The sequence below is a fragment of the Urocitellus parryii genome, chromosome 10 (genome assembly GCF_045843805.1).
Source record: "Urocitellus parryii isolate mUroPar1 chromosome 10, mUroPar1.hap1, whole genome shotgun sequence".
In the NCBI taxonomy this organism is placed as follows: domain Eukaryota; kingdom Metazoa; phylum Chordata; class Mammalia; order Rodentia; family Sciuridae; genus Urocitellus; species Urocitellus parryii.
In genome coordinates, this window is record NC_135540.1 from 114579948 (window position 1) to 114602841 (window position 22894).

The following is a 22894-nucleotide window of genomic DNA, read 5'->3' on the forward strand; positions in this document are numbered from 1 at the left end:
ATACTGCTGGGCATGGTGGTTGTGGTCGTGATGGGGATGGTGATGGTGGTGGTGCACATCTATAATCCCACAACGGGTGGTCAGGCAGGAGGATCAAAAATTCAAGGTTAGCCTTAGAATTCTAGTAAGGCCCTAAGCAACTTTGCGAGACTGTGTCTCCAAATAAAAAACAAAAAGGGCTGGGGATGTAGCTCAGTGGTAAAGTGCCTCTGTGTTCAATCCCCTGTACCGAAAAAGAAAAGGAAAAAAAAAAAAAAAAAGCATTTTACCACAAGTGAGTCCCAGGCGGATGAGGAAAGATGACTCATTTTTATCCACTCTTATTTCAGCCTCTGGATTTTAGTCTTATGTATGGTCTGCTTTCTTCTCCAAATTCCCCAATAGTTTCCTCTTATAAATTTTTTTTCCAAGCAAAGTTTATGTGTTCTGAATATTTATTTTTTATATATTATGTGGCAAAATAATAATCTCTCAGAGTTTTAGATCTGTAAAATGAATAGTTTTATTAGTCAGACGTGTTTATATTTTTTATCATTTTGTTTTAGCATGGTAAAACAAATTGTTTCAAAAACGTTTCTTTAAAATTATGTCTTTTGTCTTATATACTTTATATTCTCCCATCAGAACATATTAGCTATCATTATAATCAATGTATTTTCTAATCAGTAAATATTGTTGTTTATAAGCACTTGTGTGTTAGATATACCTTTTTTGAAAATATTATTGTGCCTTAGAATTAATATTTAGCAATCTCTTTCTATATAGATTTAATGACATTCATGTTCCTGTGAGATTAGAAAGTGTGAAATTTGCCAGTCATTGTTTAATGAATCACCCAGATTTAGCAAAAGATCTCACAGGTAAGCTGTCTGGTTTATTGCAAATGAAGTAATTACAGAAATAAAGTTTACATGCAGGCAAAGATCTAACTTCATTTTCTGAATAGATTTTTAATTCTAGCATGATTTCAGGTCACTATTTCTCATGCCCTAGGAAATGATTATATGCTTTATAAAATAAAATTACATTCAAAATCTTTGTTGTTTTGATCCTTTTGAATTTTTTAGAAAAAAAGAAATTTTTTAAGGAAATAGATTTGGGCACAAATCATTATATTTATATAATTAAGTATAGTAACATACAATAATAAGTAGGAAAGCGGTTGTTTTCTGAATTAAACTAAAATTTGTTTCTTCACTTGAACATAGAGCTTTTAAAGCTACACATTTGATTGTAGCAAATAGGTGGCGTCTATCAAAGTTCTGTTGTTTATAAAAACCAGAAGAAATGACACTTTTTACCTTGATTTACTTTGTATTAAAAGTTGTTCAGGATTTGTTTGTTTGTTTATACCAGGGAGTCATTTAACAACTAAGCCACATCCCCAGCCCTTTAAAAAAAAAAATTAGTTGTTGTTGGATCTTTATCTTATTTATTTATTTATATGTGGTGCTGAGGATTGAACCCAATGCCTCACACATGCTAGGCAAGTGCTCTACCACTGAGCCACAACCCCAGCCTCTCCCAGCCCTTTTAAATATTTTATTTAGAGACAGTTTCTCACTAAGTTGCTTGCGGCCTCACCAAGTTGCTGAGGCTGGCTTTGAACTCAGAGTCTTTCTGCCTCAGCCTTCCAAGCCACTGGGATTACAGGCATAGACCAGTATGCCCAGCCTATTCAAGAATTTTTTTAAAAAGATTATGAAATATTCTGGATTTTAATGGTGTAGGTATATACCTATCAGCTAATTTGTTATAAGCATTTACTATTCTTCAAGTCTTTTAATTTGTAACTGCAAATCTAAACTGTATAAATCACATACTGTGTTGTAATTCAACCTTTCCACTAAAATAACCTTATGTGCTATGCAGATTTGTGATTATTACAGAGTACTGGTGTCTTAAAAATTATTTTGATTCATGCCACATTTTACAGACACTGTCTTAGTATGAACAAATGCTAAAAGCAGTAGTCTTTTCTGACATTCTGAATCATGACAAATTGCATAGCTCACATGGAGCTTAAGTTTTTTTTCTTATTACAGAATATTTGAAGGTTAGATCACATGATCCAGAAGAAGCTATTCGTCATGATGTCATTGTTACTATAATAACAGCAGCCAAAAGAGACCTTGCCTTAGTAAATGATCAGCTGCTTGGATTTGTAAGGGAAAGAACACTGGATAAACGGGTAAAATCTGAGGAATTTTATTCTTCCTTATGTTACTGTGTTTTGTTTGTTAAATACAATTGGTATTATTTTCTATAGTAAGAATTATTATCCATAATAACAATTAAAGCTTTTCTGCTTGAAAATCAGATTAATGACAATGCTAAATAGATTTTTATTTCTTGTACACATTAATTACCTTTGAGTACATTGGATTCTAGAGTCTTTCACATCTTAGTTATGGTTTCTATTTTAGCATTTTCCTTTATAAAAGAACAGGTAAATTAGGGCTGGGGTTGTGGCTCAGACAGAATATTCGCCTAGTATGCGTGAGGTACTGCGTTTGATCCTCAGCACCACATAAAAATAAAATACAGGTATTTCATCCACCTAGAACTAAAAAAAAAAGTTTTTTTTTAAATAAAAGGTAAATTAAAAGTTTTATTCTATTCTTTTCTCACATATGATAAGTTTTAAATAGTAACTTATCAATCTGTTTCTCATTTATTACAACCTGATATAACTTTGCTGGGTCTGTCATTGTTTGAATAAAAAATACCATCATACTTACTAAGAAAGTGATATTTCCACCTGGGTTTGATGCTGCACATTTGTAATCCCAGGAATTCAGGAGGCTGAGGCAGGAGAATGCCAAGTTCAAGGCCAGCCTCAGCAGCAACTTAGCAAGATCCTGTCTCAAAAACATCTGAGATATTTTTTCCATTTGCTCTCGTTAGAATATGAATTGATGAGGAAAAGTAATACTAAAAACAGAAATAGCAGTTGCTAAGAAATAGCACTGTCCCCCATAAGTAAGAGACTGTTATACAAAGCAGGCTGATTAACATACATCTTTAACAACAATTGCCTTGCAGTTGCTATTTTATTTTATATCATTGATAATCAAATTTCCTGTGGAAAAGTATAGTTTAGCTATAATTTCAGGGTAGAGAAGAAGTTGGTTTTGAGTAGTCTTTATGCTCTTCTTTTTTAAATAATTATAAGGGGGCTGGGGTTCTGGCCCAGTGGTAGAACACTTGTCTGCCATGTGTGAAGCACTGGGTTCAAGTCTCAGCACCACATATAAATAAATAATTAATAAAGGTCCATCAACAACTAAAAAAACCCATATAATCTTAAAAAAAAAATAGGCTGGGCAGGATGGCACCTGGCTATAATTGGGGGGCTGGAGAGGGAGGATTGCAAATTCGAGGCCAGCCTCAGCAACTTAGTAAGACCCTATCTCAAAACAAAAATTAAGAACTGAGGATGTATCTGTGGTACAGCACCCCAGGTTCAATTCTCAGTAGAAGGAAAAAATTTAAAAATAAAAGTCATAAGAGGCAGATGTTTTAATGGACATTGGCCAGGCGCCACGGCACTTGCTGGTCATCCCATTGATTTGGGAGATCAAGGCAAGAGGATCACAAATTCAAGGCCAATCTGTGTCAATAAGCAAGATGCAGTATCAAAATTAAAAAACAAAAAGTGTGGGTTGGGGATGTACCTCACTGGTAGAGTGCCTCTGGGTTCAATACCCATTAACAAAAAACCCCCACTGTTTAGCTTTCTTAACTGTGTTAGTAATTCTAACTTTGAAGATTTCTTTTTGTCTTTAACTTAAATGACTCTACCTTGTTGTTAATTGGCATTGCCCTCTTTTCTTCCCATATGTTATTGCCACTCATGTAATATCTTCCTTCTAGAAATATTTCACTCCTATTAATGTTTCATAGTTTCAAAAGGAGTTGAATAAATGACACTTCTTAACTGAAACTACATTATGTGGTCATAATAATACCTATTAGACATTTTAGACCTGAATTTTGGACTAATAAGTTACATAGTAGCCATTTTAACAATTGTTTTCTCCTATATAAAAGGGGACCAGGAATTAATCTTATATTTCATAGTACACAGTTTTTGGTTTAAGTGATATCAGAAGGCATCCATGTGAGGCTGTTGGTGCATGACTGTAATTTTAGTGACTTGGAGGCTGAGACAGGAGCCTAGGCAACTTAGTGAGACCTATCAAAATTTAAAAAAATAAACAAGGCATCTGTTAACTTGTTGTATACGAACAAAGTATTATTCCATCCACTAAGTTGGCAAAAAAATGAAAAAAATAACAAAAATTTTATAAGGAAGTACTGACTTAAAAAGTATTTAAATCTCCCCTCACCATTTTTTAAAAGAGAAATACATTTTTGGTTATTGTTTTTTCTTAGATCTTGGCATAGTCTTCATATTATGTTTTTTGGTGCTGAGATCAAACCCAGGGCCTCACACATACTAGGCAAATGCTGTAGCACTGAGCTCCACTACCAGCACTCATGTTAGGTTTTTAACTGGTCTCTCTTCTTTTTCTTTTTCCTGTCCGCCTTCCTCTTAACACCATTCTTTCCTTCTCTAGTAACTCTTTCATACCAGCCTCTAGAAATCCCCGGAGTCTTTTCACTAACTAGGACATGCTATGTATGTAAATCATTTGTCTACAAAGTAAAACAAAATGATGATAAAGAATAAGATGATCACTGAAGTTCTTTCCAACGTTGTAGTCTCAGTATCCTTTTTTTTTAAATATATATTTTTAGTTGTAGATGGATACGATACCTTTTATTTATTTTTATGTGATGCTGAGGATCAAACCCATTGCCTCACAAATGTGAGGCAAGTGCTCCACCACTGAGTTACAGCCCCAACCCTAGACTCAGTATTCTTGATACTGAATGAATTTTGTTCTTATTCTGGGTTAACATCAGAAAGCATATAATTGAGAACTAAAACATTTTAGGTTTTTGTTTGTAGAATGAAATATTTCCTTTGTCTTTTACATTTAAAATTGGACGTATATATTTTTTTCTTTAATTTAGAGAATCAAATGATATGTTTAGTAGGATTTACTGTTGCTTTGCTCTGTATGGAAATAAAAAATTGGTAGATCATTCAGCAGTATCTCCTAGAAAATTTCTAAAGTAGTTTTGTTTCTAAATAGGAACACATTCAAAATGCTTAGTAAAGCCTGTTGTAAAAGACATATTATGTACACACACACACACACACACACTCTTAAGACTGACTGCAACCTAGTAAAGCCATGGCAGTTTTTGCAGGTTAATATAAAATTTTGTTATTTTCCTCATCTAATAAATGTTATACTTTCTAGTGGCGAGTAAGAAAAGAAGCTATGATGGGTCTGGCTCAGCTTTATAAGAAATACTGTCTTCATGGTGAAGCAGGAAAGGAAGCGGCAGAGAAAGTCAGCTGGATAAAGGACAAACTTTTACATATTTATTATCAGAACAGCATTGATGACAAGTGAGTCTACTATGTTGATTGAATGATTGAATGTAAAACTGCTTTTCATTTTTAAATGTCTTTATCTAACTTTAAATACTTTATTTCTAAATTTAGAAATAACTTTCTATGAATTCTTATATACTATGTTTAAATTAGTTTGTAAGGTAGCATAGTAATAGTAAACTAGGCAAAGACTTTGTAGTCAACCAGACCAGAGACAGCTGTTTGCTGTGGCCCTTATGATTTTACTTCTGTGCATATCAGTTTAACATAAAAAGGAGAAATTTTCATAATGCACTTTTTACTGAATTGTCATGGATTAAATAAAATAATAAATGTAAAGCACAATGGTCCTTTCTTTGCCTGCAGAATTGTTTGATAATTCATAATTATTAGTTTTCCTTTTTGCAACACTGTCATTACCAGTAGAGGCATTATTACGTTCTTTTCATTTTCTGAATGCTATTTCAAATTTTATAATGGATTGGGTTAATGATACTTGGTTTTTGTAAAATACTTTTCAGTGTTTTATTGAATTAGAGTGATTACTTGGGTATCACAGGTAATGTATTTAATTGGTCAATGAAGAGCTCTTTGTTTTCTTATTCCAGTAATACTGAATAATAGATATAAGTTTAGCAAGAAGGATATTCCGGTATTGATAAAGAATTTAGAATATGGAGAGAAGAAAAATCAATATGCATATTTTCAGGAAGTATTAGAAAGGAGATCCTCTTGTTTTCTCTCTGTGACAACATGGGAAAGGAACTGAACTGTAATCAGAGGAAATTAATGAGTTTCTTGACAATTAGAATCAATTTATATGTAGTGTTAACTAATTTGTTATAGTTTTGGACTGTTGAAGAATAGGTGGTACAGCCTGCGCAGTGTTTAGGAATAACATTTTAGTATCCTAGAATAAATGTTTCATAAGGACACATTATAACTTGAAGCCACAAGTAGTAACTGCCTCTAAATTTAAAAATAACTGTAGAACATCTTCCATTGGAAAAACCGATTATATCCTGATGTTTCCCATCGTATGTGAATACACTATTGGTTTGGTATCTTTCTTCAAAATGGTAAAAATGACTATTATCACTTTAGAAATGAAATAATTGTGCGTTTTGGGTCTTGTTTCACAGACTATTGGTAGAGAAAATTTTTGCTCAGTATCTTGTGCCCCACAATCTGGAAACAGAAGAGAGAATGAAATGCTTATATTATTTATATGCTAGTTTGGATCCAAATGCTGTAAAGTAAGTTATTTTTGAAATGACTAAATTATTTCTGAAAATTTTATAAAATTACTTCATCTTATCTAATTGTTGTTGTTGTCATCTTATCTAATTGTTATAATTCAAGAAACTCAGGCAAATATTTATAGAGAAAAATATCATTTAAATTCAGATCAGTCAACAGCAAAACTATTCCTATATTCATAGTGTTTTTTAAAATTTTTTTTAACTTGTCAATGGACCTTTACTTAACTAATTTATGTATACATAGTGCTGAGAATTGAACCCAGTGCCTTACACATGCTAGGCGAGTGCTCTACCACTGAGCCATGACCCCAGTCCCCTCGTAGTGTATTTGACAACTGGGTCATAATATGTTTTCAGACATTCAACAAAGTCCCCGTGTCAGAATACCTGATGGGTATCTAAATTATACTATTCTCCTTTATCCTTTCATACTAAGTACTAAACTAAGAAATGAGTAGGTTTTTTTTTTTTTGAGAGCATATCTTTATCACCTCTACATAAGATGTGCATTTAATTGTCTAATGAATATTTTAAGACAGAAAGGAAGCACTATTAATAATTTTGCTTGGAGCCGGGTGTGGTGGTAGTGCACACCTATAGTCCCAGTGACTTAGGAGACTGAGGCAGGAGGATCACAAGCTCAAAGCCAGCCTGGGCAACTTGGGCCCTGTCTCAAAAGAAAAAATAAAAAGGATGAACTGAGGATGTAGTTCAGTACCCCTGGGTTCAATACCAATACCACCAAAAAAAAATCAATTAAAATGCACACAAAATAATTGAGTCCTGTATTAAGAATTTTGAAACTTTTGATTTAGGATTTCAGCTGTATTTTATATATATGTTTGTGTGTGTAAATAAGCTGTATATAATTGTATAATTACATATATAGGTATAAACTTTAATTTGCATACAGAATGTTGTAACATCCCTTTACCCAGAACCATTTTTAACCATATACACGTTTTCTATCTCTATATATACATTTTATGTACACACGTTTTCTATCTTTATATATACATTTTCTTCCCAAACATTTGAGAATAATTTGCAGATGTGGATCCCTTTAGATATAAATACTTTAGTGTTGATTCATTATAAACAAAGATATTTTCTTATAGAACCTTAACAGTGTCTAATCCACTATATGTGTTCGAATTTTCCTCAGTTGTTCATATAATGTGCAAGTTTGTCTCATCTGGGATTAAATATTACATATGGAATATGTACTCAATCTCTTTTTATGACTGTTTTTTGGAAGAGTTTTCATAGGCCAATTATTTTGTATAACATAGTCTCCATTTGGATTATTTTGTTGTTTTCTCATTATTAGATTATAATCATCCATTTTTAGCAAAAATTCCTTGAAGGTAATATATATCACATCAGGAGGCATTAGCCATCATTCTTTAACAGCTTTATTAATGCCACTCCTGATAGTAAAATGCTTGCCTAAGGGTTTAAATGTGTGTGTTTTGTGGTACTTGGGATTATATCCAAGGGTGCTCTACCACACTGAGCTACATCCATAGCCCTTTTATTTTTATTTTAAGACAGGGTATCACTAATTTGCCAATACTGGCATCTCGAGATAGAAGTCTCCTGCAATAATCTCCCAAGTAGCTAGGATTATAGGTGTGCACCACTGCACAAAACTTGGCCTAAGGTTTGATATCCCTTTGTATTTCTAAATATCTGGCCAGGGCACTCAGAAGGATTTCTTAGAGGTACTCTGGACACCTGGAAGTATAGAGGGCATTTGTAAGAGAGGAAAGTCTGTAATCATGGAGAGAAATGAATATCAGGGCTGTATATAATTGTATAATTACATATATAGGTATAAACTTTAATTTACATAGCTCACGTGAGGCACTGGGCTTAACCTTGGCACCACATAAAAATAAATAATAAATAAAGCTTTTGTGTCCACCTACAACTAAAAACAATATTTTTAATAAATAAACAAATAAATAAAAGGTTGGTATCCCTTCATATAGATTCCTTAGCCTGGCGTTCAAAAGACCTTTTTCATCTGCTTCCTATCTATGGTTCGCTACAGCTATTTATGCTCCCCACTACACTCTGTAGTCCAAGCACATAAATGTCCTTCAGTTTTCTATGTGTGCCATACACCTAGACACTTTATCACTCCTTGGGCCAGAACACTCTGGCTATCTCTGAGCCTCTTTATTTAACTGCAAAATTCTTCTTTTCTCAGATATTTCTTCTCAGTGGTAGAAAGTTTGCCTAGTATGGATAAAGCCTTAGGTTCCATCTCCAGGACCATAAAAAATAAAATCAAAATAATAAATTCCTCTTATGAGGAGCTTTCTAGTTATCATTTATACTATACAGTCATAAATCCTAGTAAATAAATTTTTGCTTAAAATTTTGTGTAGATGTAGAAAAATAGTGTATATATACCATGTAACAGAAAATTAAGTTGAATAATTTGCAGTAATGTTAAATAATATATTTTTTTATATTTATAACTTTATTTACAGAGCTCTCAATGAAATGTGGAAATGTCAGAACATGCTTCGGAGTCATGTACGCGAACTATTGGATTTGCACAAGCAGCCTACGGTAAATTCATGATTTGTTTAAATTCATAGGCTATTGTCATGATTAAATGTTATATAGTACTATTCAAAAGTCATATATTTTCTTGTTCCTTCAATGTAAAATCAATATTAAGTATCAATCCTATAATACCAGTGTCAAAATAACAAATTCTACTCAAAGTTTTTTGGAAGGCAGGTAGAAAAAAACTCGAATGTTCTTGATGGACTTTTAACTATGTTTTGCTAGAATAATATATTTTATTCTTTTTTAAATATTTATTTTTGGTTGTAGTTGGACACAATACCTTTATTTTATTTATTTATTTTTATGTGGTACTGAGGATCGAACCCAGGGCCTCATGATGAGCAGTCTACCACTGAGCTACAACCTCAACCCCAACCCCTAGAACAGTATTCTTAACCCTGGGAACTGTAGACAGATTTCTCAAGGATCCAGGGATGTTAGAGGAGGGGCTTGTCAAAACTTTTTTGTAAATAACTAGAAGTAAAAACTTAATTTTTGACATTCATGTAATCTCTGGTTAGCTATTCAACTCTTCCTTGGTATAGGACAAAAGCAGTTATAGGCACTCATAAATTAATGGACATGGCTATATCAAGAGTTCCAACAAATGTCACTCTTGGGGATCAACTTGGGGGATTCCAACTTCTTTTCCAAATTATTCCAATTTAATATAAATTATTAATTAATTCCTTGTGTTGTAATTGTGAAGGAAATACTTTTTGAAGGGGAGGTTATTCTAAGTTTTTAAGAGATGATGGTTTTGGCTGGACATAGTCGCACACACGTATAATCTCAGTGATTTGGGAGGCTGAGTCAAGAGACAATTGTAAATTCGAAGCCACCTGGGCAACTTAGCAAGACCCTATTTCAAAATAAACAATAAAAGGAACTGAGAATGTAGCTCCATGATAGAGTGATAGCGTAGCATGTGTGAGAATCTGGGTCCAATAGCCTAGCACTGCCAAACAATAGAGTGCAGACTGGCCCCAAACACCAGGGCTCACATGATCCTCCTCCTTGAGTAGCTGGGAATCCATGTGTATACTATCATGGTTATATATCATGGTTACTTTTTAGATATTTTTGAAGAACTTCCTACTAACATCTTCTTTCCTTCTATTTGTCTTAACAGTTTGTTGCCTCTTAATATATTTGCTGTTAACTTAGTGTGTAGATTGGTAAACCATTTTCAGTGGGTAGATAATGATGAAGTTTTTTAAAACTATGAAGCATGTACAATAATGATTATTATATTTTCTTACAAAAATTAGCATGTGTGACTGGTTGTTCTTTCTTTTCTATTTTAAATTTCAGTCAGAGGCTAACTGTTCTGCCATGTTTGGAAAACTGATGACCATAGCAAGTGAGTATGTTTATTCACCCAGTAAATATATACTATATATCAAAACAGACAATTAGTTCACCCCATAAGACTATCAACTTAATGCTAAGAAAAATAGTTCTTAATTTATTTCTAAGAACCAGTTTGTCCAGTATTCCTTTGATGACTCATCAGTATTTTTATGACAGTTGCTTTTAGTTTTAGTAGTTTTTCTTTCCTAATATTAGTTCCCTCTTAATTTTATAGAGAATTTGCCTGATCCTGGGAAAGCACAAGATTTTGTGAAGAAATTTAACCAGGTTCTTGGTGATGATGAGAAACTACGGTCTCAATTGGAGTTATTAATCAGCCCAACCTGTTCATGCAAACAAGCAGACATTTGTGTGGTTAGTAAATTATACTTTTACATTTGTTCTCCCAGCTGACTTGTAGAAGTCTGTATTTCATTAAAGCCTTTTGACGTTTAGTGTTTTGTGTTAATTTAACAGTAGTGTGAGCCCTGAATTATTGAGAAGTATTTCTGTGGTCAACTTAGTTCTTGTTATTTACCACTTATTCTCTAGCTACATTCCAGGAAAAAATTAGTGATCTAAGCCAGAGAGGTTTGTCCTAGGAATTGAGTAAGATAAAGTATTTTGTATTTAGTAGATATTCATTGAATAAATGATAAGAATGATCTAAATGCTTTGTATGCATGCATTTTCTTCTCCTGTGTGTTAGCATGGAAATAACCCCTGTAATAAATCAGCAATAGAAATGTTGTCATATATGTGATTTCATTTATAGATAAGATAAATTCCTATGTAGACTTTTGTCCTCATTCTATTCTTGGACTCCTTATTTTATAGAAAACCAGCATCATTGAAAATATCAGGAAAGAAACCTTCATCCGTTCATTTACTCAGCATTTTATGAGACAGAGTCCTAGTTTGAATTTCAGCTATACCATTTACTACCAATATGACCTTTAGTAAGTTATTCAATATTTTTGAGCCTCATTTTCCTCATCTATCTATATATATACATATATAGGGTCCTGGATTTAAATAAGTGATAGTTCTTATGATATTACACATATATGACAAACACTATGCTTATAACCAGGCTTAAAAAGATGAATAAGACAAAGGTAATTATTTAGTTATTTATGTCTGTGTTCTAAAAAGGATTAGATTTGATACAATTATTTAAATATGTGATAAATGATAAGGATTATAATAGATACATATACAAAGTGGTCTGGGAGCATAGAACAGAATATCTTATAATAAAATATCTTTTATTCAGTCAGAGATTTAAACAGATCAGTGTTTAGGAGGACATTGAAGGAGCCAGTTTAGGGAAATGTGCTCTTCTGTTGTGCCTAGTAACGTGGATGTCCAAGTGTCCAGACTACTTAAACCTTTGCACTTCTGAGATAGATGATTTGGAAACAACTATTAAAGGTTTCATTTACCCCTTCAGCATCTTGAATTCCAGTTTCAGAACATTGAGTCCTGGGGAGGAGGGGGGAATCTGATGTAATTGAATCATTGAGCAAAAACAGCTTGAAAATAACTCGGAGATATTTGGTTTGATCACTCGATTTTTCAAAGAAAGACATTGAATTTAAAGAAAAGGAAATTTGGCTGGGTGCAGTGGTGCACGCTTATAATCCCAATGGCTCGGGAGGCTGAGGCAGGAGATCAAGAGTTCAAAGCCAGCCTCAGCAAAAAGCAAGGCATGAAGTAACTAAGTGAGACCCTGTCTCTAAATAAAATACAAAAAAGGACTGGGGATGTGGCTCAGTGGTCAAGTGTCCCTGAGTTAAATCCCTGGTACCAAAAAAAAGGAAATTTAAGACCACAAGCACCAAGAGTTTCCAAATTAAAAACTGTATGCAAAGCAGATGTTTATAACCATAAACCACAATACCTGAGGATGAAAGTAACCAATGAGTAACTATACAGTGTAGCCTATAAGTGCTCCTGATTTTAGGAATTAGGAAGATGAAGATGGAGATGAAGAGAAAGTATAGTAATGATTCCTTCTTTTCTAGGTCTTATTAGCATTGTGTAACTTGAGTGTATTCATTAATTTATCTATTTGCTTTCATTTGAAAAGAACACCTTTTAAAAACTCACAACCATTGTTAGAAAAAGTTCTTGCCATTTTCCAGAATATCTTATCCTTTTGTCCTTTCTCTCATGGGTACTGTGTATTAGTTACATATTTTCTCTGAGGTCCTTGATTCATTTCATTCTGACATAGAAGAATGGAATAAAGGAAAAAATTAAGTATAACATTTGTTTTCTGTCATTCTGTATAGCTTTGTTTCCATCTTTTAAGAGTTTTTCCAAAAAATAATCATGTTTTATGTCACAGAGATGAATATTACTCAGTAACAGTAGGAATAGATATCTAATAATTTCCTCCCCTTTGTCTTAGTTACATACTTGAAAAAGTTTTAGAGAATACTTTGTAAGGACTATCAGCAGAGACATACTATGGATTAAAACTTATGTGCATGTATGTGGAGAGTATAAGAGGGTATGCAATGAATGGCATTACATTTCTTTTGGGTTTTGTGTTTCCACACTTTGGTTTTACAGAAGGATAACATATTTGGTGCCACTTCAACTGTGCTTGCTATTTAATACTCCATGGCCTTACTATAATGGCAGATCCCAAATTTTAAGATTTTTTAGGAAGCTTATTTAACATATAATGAGACAGTCCTAAATTTGAATTTCACCTATAGCACTTACTAATAGTATGAACATTAGTAAGTCACTCAGCAGGGGCTGGAATTGTGGCTCAGTGCTAGAGCACTCGCCTAGCATGTGTGAGGCCCTTGGTTCAATCCTTAGCACCACATAAAGATAAATAAAGATATTGTGTCCATCTACAACCAAAAAATATTTTTTAAAAAAAGTCACTCGGGCTGGGGATGTGGCTCAAGTGGTAGCACACTCGCCTAGCATGCATGAGGCACTGGGTTCGATTCTCAGCACCACATAAAAATAAAATAAAGATACTGTGTCCACCTAGCACTAAAAAATAATCTTTTTTTTTTAAAGTCATCATTTCTGAGCCTCATTTTCTTCATCTATAAATATTACCAAGTTCTTGGGATTTTAAAGAATAATGTAAAAATGAAATTTTATATATGGCCTAATACAAGGCCCCCTTCACTGCCTATAGATTTAAAGTTCTTATGGTATTATACATAGATGACAAGCAGTAGGGACCCATAAAACAGGTGTGAAATGGGATCATGAATCTATCTTTCAACAAAGTTTCAATGTCATTCTGTTGTGTGGTTTTTGAACCACACTTAAGAAACCCCTTCCCTTCAGAGTTATCTAGATATACATTATATCTTCAGAAATCCAAATATTCTTTGTCCCTTTCTCCCTGGATCAAGCTTACATTTTGTTTATGGTTTGTTTGGATATCAGACCCAGGGCCTTGCACCTGCTGTCTAAGCACTTTACCATTGCACCACACCCCCAGACCCAAGCTTACACTGTAATCACTGCATGGTTTAGTAATTTGTATTATACATGACCTATCATCCAGCTTACACTTTAGGTAACAGACACAGATGAGTTGATTTCAATAGAGAATACAATATGGTAAGTGTTCTGATAGAATCATGTGCTTTGATAACACGAAAGAGCATCACTCATCTCAGGAATGTGTGGAATTAGGGAATGGCTTGTTCTATAAGTGACTCCTGAGTTGATTTTTAAAGGATAAGTTGGAGTTAGACCACTGTGTCAGCATTTCTGGCTTGGGTGACTGGCTATCAAAGCAGATGCTATAGGAATAGAAGATAACCATTTGTGGTGTTGTGACTTGTAAGCAGTTGTGCTTACAAGTCCGAGATTCAGGCCAGGTCAGTATTTATTAGCACAGTTGTATCTCCTGGAGGAGGTAGGAAAAAATATGAAGGAAAGGAGAGAGAGATGCTGACTTATATTTTAGTAACACTCATAAGATGCTTTAATTTTTTATTTAATGACAATGATGCAGATCCACTCTTACATGGAAGTTAAAGCTTTGGGAATTGTTTCTTATGATAAATTATTATATTCTTACCTAACTTATTGATTCTAACTGCAAAAAATACTTGATACTTGATAATATTAAATCTTTTAGGAATTATTTTGATTGGCTATGAAAGCACAAAAGGGATATAGGAGGGATTACTGTGCATAAGAAAGAATACTTCTAAGAAGCTAATACTTTTTATTGTAAAAATAAGAAAAAAATGTACAAAAAGGAAAGGTAGATGGATACATCATTTTAATAACTCTTATTTTTATAATAATAGGGTTTATAAATTATAACCTTATGGATTATAGGTTATTTCTTCAATATTCCTTAAGAATATTAAGCAACTTTTGTAAATAATAAGCATTAGTAGTATTAGTGTGTACTGGCAGTGTAATACAGCCTCTTTGAAATTAAAAGCTCCAATTGCTTTTACTTCTGAACTTCCTCATGCTGAGAATGGAAACTGAGAAGCAACTGGCCCTGGTAGGCACCAAGGTAACAGAAACTGTGACATATTGCTGAATAGCACAGTCTAGCTAAATCCACATGTGTATATTTTCTATCTTTTGTTCCATATTCCCTCTCCTCTCATAAAACCATCCTTGAGCCCCTCAGAGATGGAGATTTGAGACAGAAAGGTCTCAATCTTCCTCAGTCCCAGCTTTGGGTAAACCTGTTTTCTATCACCAGCCTTTGTATCCTGAGCTTTAGTAAAGTGACAAAGCAGTAAGACTTTTGTTCCTGGTAAACTGTAGCACATATGATAAAAAAATTTCTTAAAAAATTGTCAGAGATTCAGAAAAAAACAATTGTTTTTTAAAAACTCATTCTGCCAACAGTTTCCTAATAGGATTGCATATGGTTAGTTTTGTTTAAAGCTTTCTCAACTACTATTCAATTAGAAAAATTTCTTGTTGGTCTTATGTGTTTTTGTTTATTAGAGGTATATATAGGCTTCTAAATTTTTTTTCTTAAAAGTGTAAGGAAAACAAGATAAACTTGATTGCTGCCACAAATTAACTTGATTTGTTGTTTAACCCCGATATCACATAGATTATCACATTTATATTCTAAAACAACTGCTGTGTTTATTTACCTAAGTATTACCTACATAAATTATTGTTATGACCAGTCACCTAAATGTAAAACCATTAAAAAGGAATATAAAAATGTAAGTGTTATGTCTTTGTTCAGCTGTGTGGAATGGCATGCCTATAACCTTAGCCACCCATGCAGGCTGAGTCAGGAAAATTGTGAATTCGCACCAAACCAGGCAACATAACCAAACCCTGAAATGGGAAAAAGGGGAAAAAAAAAACTGTCTAGTATTATTGCTTATATACATTGGTTTATTTCATGTAGCTCTATTACTGTATTCAAATGTGTGACCCTTTTCTCCTTGACACTTATTTCTTTGTTCTGTGCATAGTAACTATTATGACTAATTAGTTATTAGTCATAACTAAACTGTATGTTTTATTTTTCCATTTTTTAGTAAGCTATTTCAAAGCATTGATAGTATAGTCTGCCTAGCAATTTTCCACTAGTCACATTTGTTGTTAGGCAGTCTCTGAAATATTAAAGCAACTAAATTTTACACTAGAAGGATTTGGGGATACCTCACCAAATAACACTAATTTTAAAAGATTATAGAGTATTAAATTTCAGATTTTAAATGGGACTTAGCATAATGTAACAACTAAGCATGAATAAAATATTTTATTTTCTCAAATACTAACATTTTGCCTGGTAGAATAAATTGGGCAAATTCTAATGATTTTTAGTGATTTTCTTCAGAATCTTAACTCTTGGGACTTACACTCAAATAACTGATCTGGCTGGTGTTCAAATTAATGTAATTTGTATAAATATGTCAATTTATGTCATTAAAATTAAAGTCTACAATAGAAATTTTTTTCTTTTCAATCTTGTCTTCCAATATAAAGATATCACTTAAAATATCATTTTTATGCAAAACGTTTATAAATAGAGCAATTACTATTTATTGCTGCTTTATAGTTCTAAAAACACACTGAATGTACAGTATTTAGCTCAGCTTGTTGGTGTGTGTCTGTAATCCTAGCCACTGGGGAGACTGAGGCAGGAGGATTATGAGTTCAAGTTCAAGGCCATCCTTGACAACATAGCAAAAACCCATCTCAAAAAAAAAAGTGTTATCCTGTCAGCTAAAATACATATTTACTTATCAGAATTATTTGATTAGGGCTGGGGTTGTAACTCAGTGGTAGAGCACTTGCCTATCACATGTAAGGCACTAAGTTTGATCCATAAAAAATAAATAAAAGGTATCATCCATTTACAACTAAAATTTAAACAAAAATAAATTTAAAAGAATTATTTGATCAGAAGCCTTGTTGTTAACATTCATTTGTTTCTCCAGTGCCCAGTACATTATAAAGTCCATCTTCTTTAGAAACTTCCAACAAGAATATCTTTCTTTGTAGTCACTATTTGATGTAATGCCACCATCTTAAGCTTAAATTGAGTTAATTTTATACTTGGGTATATCACATAGCTTGCAGTAATTCTGTGTTCCAGTTATAACGAATTAAAATTGTAGAGCTGAGGTTATAGCTCAGTGGTAGAGCACTTGTCTAGTATGTTTGAGTCACTGGGTTCAATTCTCAGCACTACATATAAATAAATAAAGTCTACTGACAATTAAAAAATATTTTTAAAAAAATTGTAGGGGAGTGCATTATTCTCATTCCTCAACTGTGTACTTCCTAATCTGAATAACAAATACAAAATATTTATTCACTTATGAACATACTCCCAATCATACCTTTCTTACCATTTTTTTTTTTTAATAGATCTCCCTATGTTGTCCAGGTGGGCTTCAAATGATTCAGCTCAAGGAATGCTCCTGCCTCTGATTCCCAAGTAACTGGGACTATAGGCATGTACCACTGTGAGCAGTTGAATATCCCCCCTTTTTAAAAGGAAGAAATTGACTTAAAGAAAACAAAGTATTCCATCAAATTATGAAATAATAAAAACCAATAAAACATACCAATGAAGGTCTCAAAATTCAAGAGGCTAATGCAGGAAAATCTCAATTTGAGGCCAGTCTCAGCAACTTAGATCCTGACTAAAAATATCGAGGGCTGGGAATGTTAGCTCAGTGCTAGAACCCCCTTGGTTCAGTCCCCAGTAACCTCCCCTCCCCCCCCAAAAAAAAAGTTGTGTACTAAATTTCATGAGAGAAATATGAGATAAAAAGCAGAAATTATTTAGAAACATAATTCATTTCTGTTCCCTACTGTCCGGATTCTAGTGATTACCCGATGAGTATATCAATTTTAGTCTAAAACAAAAAAATTTTCACTCCTACTAGTTTCGGATTAAAAAAAAAAAATTATACTTAGTCATTTTTATTTTCAAACACATCAAAGTGAGTCATACTTATGTTAAAATTCTTTCCTTTCTTTAGAGAGAAATAGCTCGGAAACTTGCAAATCCTAAGCAGCCAACAAATCCTTTTCTAGAGATGGTCAAATTTCTTTTGGAAAGAATTGCACCTGTGCACATTGATTCAGAAGCCATAAGGTAAGCTAGAAAACATACAATAAAAGTAGATTATAATCCTAAACTACAGTGTTCTAAGTTTAAATTCTGGACCCCTACAGAGACTTAAAAAAATGTTCCTTTTTTACTTTGTTTTAATGGTAGGGGCATAAAACATTTAGGTTGTAGAAAGGCCTACTCATTTAATTATCTTTGACTTTATTTATAAGAATTCTTGGAACTGGGGTTGTGGCTCTGGTAGAGTACTCGCCTAGCATGTGTGAGGCACTGGGTTCAATCCCCAGCACCACATAAAAATGAAATAAAGATATTGTGTGTCCACCTACAACTAAAAAATAAATATATTAAAAAAGAATTCTTGTGTCTATTTTTAGTCTATGTACTCATTAAAGAAAACCAAGAACACAAGAAAATTTTTGATTTGTATGGCTATCAACCAATTTCTGAGTTTTCTTAAACATTTTATTGGCGACACAATGCTCTGTGTAGTGTATAATTTATTATTGTTCACTTGATATGTGAGAACAATATGGCATATTAAAAGAGGACAGAGTTGACAGTAAACAAATTTGGTTTCAAAATACAAGTCCAAGGCCAGAAATGTAGCTCAGTGGTAGTGTGCTTGCCTAGTTTGTGTGATGTCCTTGGTTCTATCCCTGGCACTGTAAAAATACAAAAACATAAGTGAACTTTGTGACTCTGGGAAAAGTCCTTTAATTAGCAGAGTTTTCACTAATAATATGCATATAAAATCTTGTTGGATGATTATAAGAAATAGAGATAAAAGAAAACAACCTGTATTCTTTGATGATTGCCATTCTGACAGGAATGAGATGAAAACTTAGAGTAGTTTTGATTTGCATTTCTCTAGTTACAAGAGGTGTTGAACAATTTTTTATATATTAGTTGATCAGTTGTATTTCTTCTGTGAATTGTCTGTTCTGTTCCTTAGCCCAATCTGTAGGCTCTCTCCTCAGGTTATTAATTGTTTCCTTTGCTGAGAAGAAGCTTTTAAATTTGAGTCCATCCCATTTATTGATTCTTGATTTTACTTCTTGCACTTTAGGAGTCTTGTTAAGGAAGTTAGATCCTAGGCCGACATGGTAAAGATTTGAGCCTATTTTTTTTTTTCCATTAGGCACAGGGTCTCTGTTCTAGTGCCTAAGTCTTTGATCCACTTTGAATTGATTTTTGTGCAGAGTAAGAAATAGAGGTTTAATTTCATTTTGTTACATATGGATTTCCAATTTTCCTAGCACCATTTTTTGAATAGGCTATCTTTTCTCCAGTGAATGTTTTTGGTGTCTTTGTCTAGTAAGAGATAACTTTACTTATGTGGGTTTGTCTCTGTCTTCTATTCTGTACCATTGGTCTATGTGTCTGTTTCAGTGCCAATACCATGCTGTTTTTGTTACTATGGCTCTGTAGCATAATTTAAAGTCTGGTATTGTGATGCTTCCTGCTTCACTCGTTTTGCTAAGGATTGCTTTGGCTCTACTGGATCTCTTATTTTTCCAAATGAATTTAATGATTGCTTTTTCTATTTCTATGAAGAATGACATTGAGATTTTAATAGGAATTGCGTTAAATCTGTGTAATGCTTTTGGTAATATGGTCATTTTGGCGATACCAATTCTGCCTATCCAGGAGCGTGAGAGATCTTTCCATTTTCTGAGATTTTCTTCCATTTATTTCTATAGGTTCTGTACTTTTCATTGTAGTAGTTTTTCACCTCTTTTGTTAGATTGATTCCCAGGTTTTTGTTTCTTGTTGTTTTTGTTTTTGTTTTTGAGGCTACTGTGAATGAAATAGTTTTTCTAATTTCTCTTTTGTCTAATTGTTCTGGCTAGAGTTTCAAGGATGATGTTGAATAGAAGTAGTAAAAGAGGATGTCCTTGTCTTGACCAGTTTTTAGTGGGAATGCTTTCAATTTTTCTCCATTTAGAATGATGCTAGCCTTAGGTTTAGCATAGATAGTTTTTACAATGTTGAGGTATGTTCCTACTATCCCTAGTTTTTCCAGTGTTTTGAACATGAAGGTGTACTGTATTTTGTCATATGCTTTTTCTGCATTTATTGAGATGATCATATGATTCTGTTTTTAAGTCTATTAATATGATGAATTACGCTTATTGATGTCCATATGTTGAACCAACCCTGCATCCCTGGGATGAATCCCACTTGATTGTGGTGTACTGTCTTTTTAATGTTTTTGTATGCAATTTGCCAGAATTTTACTGAGAATTTTTGCATCTATTGTTCATCAGGGATATTGTTCTGAAGTTTTCTTTCCTTCCTGTGTCTTTGTCTGGTTTTGGTATTAGGGTGATATTAGCCTTAGAGAATGAGTTTGGAGGGGTTCCTTCCTTTTCTATTTTATGGAATACTTTGAGGAGTATTGGTATTAATTCTTCTTTGAAAGTCTTATAGAACTTTGCTGAGAATTCATCTGGTTTTTTTCTTGGTTGGTAGGCTTTTGAAGTGATGGGGTGGACTTGGGGGAGGGGATATCGGGATAGGAAAGATAGTAGAATGAAACAGACATTATTACAGTATGTATATATGTGACTACATGACCAATATGATTCTGCAGTATGTGTATTCAGAAAAATGAGAAATTATATCCCATCTATGTAAGATATGTCAAAGTGCATAAATGCATTCTACTGTCAGATATAACAAATTAAAACAAGTAAAAAATTTAAAAAAAAAGAAAACAGTCTGGTATCATAACACTGACAGCTATTTTTTCCTTATTAAGTATTCCCATCATTTTGACATTTTAGTTTATTCTGATAATTCTTTTTGGAAATGTCTATGTGAATGCCTCTTTTTTAATTTAATTTAATTTTATTTTTTTCCACTAATCATTTTTTCCAATAGACAAGATATGTGTCTCCTTTCGATATTGGGGTACTATGTAGCACTTGTTGGTTCTTTTTCCATACTTTCAGAATTTGGATACTTCATTCTAGTGCCTGAGCAATTAGTTATTTCATCTATGTGAATCACTGCTGTGGTTGTATTGAAATGCTAGTTATCTTAGTTTGCTAGTACTGTCATAACAAAATACCACAGACTTGATAGGTTAAACAATAAAAAATTATTTTATCACAATTCTGGAGGCTAGAAGTCAAGATACCAGCAAGATTGATTGCCTCTTAAACCTTTCTCCTTGGTTTGCAGATGGACACCATCTTACTGTGTCCTCACATGGTTTTTTCTCTCTACATTGTCCAAATCTTCTTATTTTATGAAAATAATGGTTGTATCAGATTATGGGCCATCTCTATGACTTCACTTTTCCACAAGTAACTCTTGAAAGTCTTATCTCAAATATAGTCACATTATAAGATCCTGGGGGTTGGAATCCACATTGAATTTGGGAATACACAATTCAGCCCATAACAGTGATGTTTGCATACTTCGTTTTAAGATTTCCTTAGCCTCTAATTTCCTCCTTTGCAAAAAAAGAAAACTAAAAAATTAAAATTTTGAAAGAGTAAGTGCTTTGTCCACAGCTCATTTTATCAAAAACCATAACTTAAACCTAGGCATATTATTTTCCATGTCAGTGTTCTTTACTCTGTAGGGTTTGGGTATTTTGTATATATGTACTTGGGATTGAACCCAGGGCCTCACAAATACTAAGTGTGCATTCTACCACTAAGCTACATCCCCAGCCCTGTACTATTTGATTTTAAGGGAATAGATCGAACAAGTAGAGGAAAAATAACACTCTTCCCTACCTGTATTAATTTTGGAATAGAAGTGTAATTGCATTGGAAAACCAAGACCTCCACTGGCCTCATAGGGTTTCATTACTTCATTAAATTATAATAAGCTATTGTTTGATATCAACTGTCAAAAGATCAAAAACTCACTTTTTTTTTTCCCATTAGCATCATGAGTTGTGTGATCTCAGAAAGCAATTTATAGTTAGGTTTTTATGCAGATTAATCTATAAGAATGCCAATGTATTAATTTTAGTGAGAAATATATAGCATTTATTCCTTCCATATAGCCAGATCTTCATGGGATATTAAATTACAGAGGGTTTATTTATTCACTTACTATACACTTGTTGCAACAATTTGTAAAGTGCATTGGGTAATTGGGGAAGAATAGTTTCATAACGTATATTGTGTGGGGTTGGTTTGTTGTTGAAGGCTCCGGAAGTAGCATATTTGATGAGTGGTAAAAGTAGGAACTACTAGTGAAGATTGCAGGGAAAATATAGTCCCAATCACTAACCTTGTGTTGAAGGCTAGGTTATTTAAGGCACTGTGAACTTCAATTCAGGACTGAATCCTGAGGAGTAATAAGAAGGGGCTTTCCAATGATAAGAAATTCATTAAATTTTTAAAAAATTAATTTTGAGGAGGCTTGCTCATCACAAGAGTGATATCATCAGGTTGGAGCTGTAGCTCAGCAGCAGAGCACTTGCCAAGCATGCGTGAGACTCCACATAAAAACAAACAGTAGTAGTTTAGTAGTAGTCCATCTACCACTACAAAAAAAAAAAGTGATATTATTGAAGCCAAAAAGAGACTAAAAAGTAGTGGGGTCAGAGGGTACTGAACCCAGAAGTAAAATGAGTTAAATACTGAAAAGTATCCATCAGATTAGGAAAAGAAAAAA

General features: G+C 33.3%; 1 protein-coding gene across 2 annotated transcripts in view; it reads left to right on the forward strand.

The window, feature by feature from the left end:
* Pds5a (PDS5 cohesin associated factor A) overlaps nt 1–22894 on the forward strand; it is a 140104-nt gene that overhangs the window by 75956 nt on the left and 41254 nt on the right. For both annotated transcript variants that reach the window (XM_026385608.2, XM_026385599.2), the window contains exons 10-17: nt 766–860; nt 2046–2191; nt 5337–5488; nt 6616–6729; nt 9237–9318; nt 10636–10684; nt 10910–11049; nt 18159–18274. In XM_026385608.2, coding sequence (XP_026241393.1) covers nt 766–860; nt 2046–2191; nt 5337–5488; nt 6616–6729; nt 9237–9318; nt 10636–10684; nt 10910–11049; nt 18159–18274 — 894 coding nt within the window. The remainder of the gene's footprint in view (nt 1–765; nt 861–2045; nt 2192–5336; nt 5489–6615; nt 6730–9236; nt 9319–10635; nt 10685–10909; nt 11050–18158; nt 18275–22894) is intronic.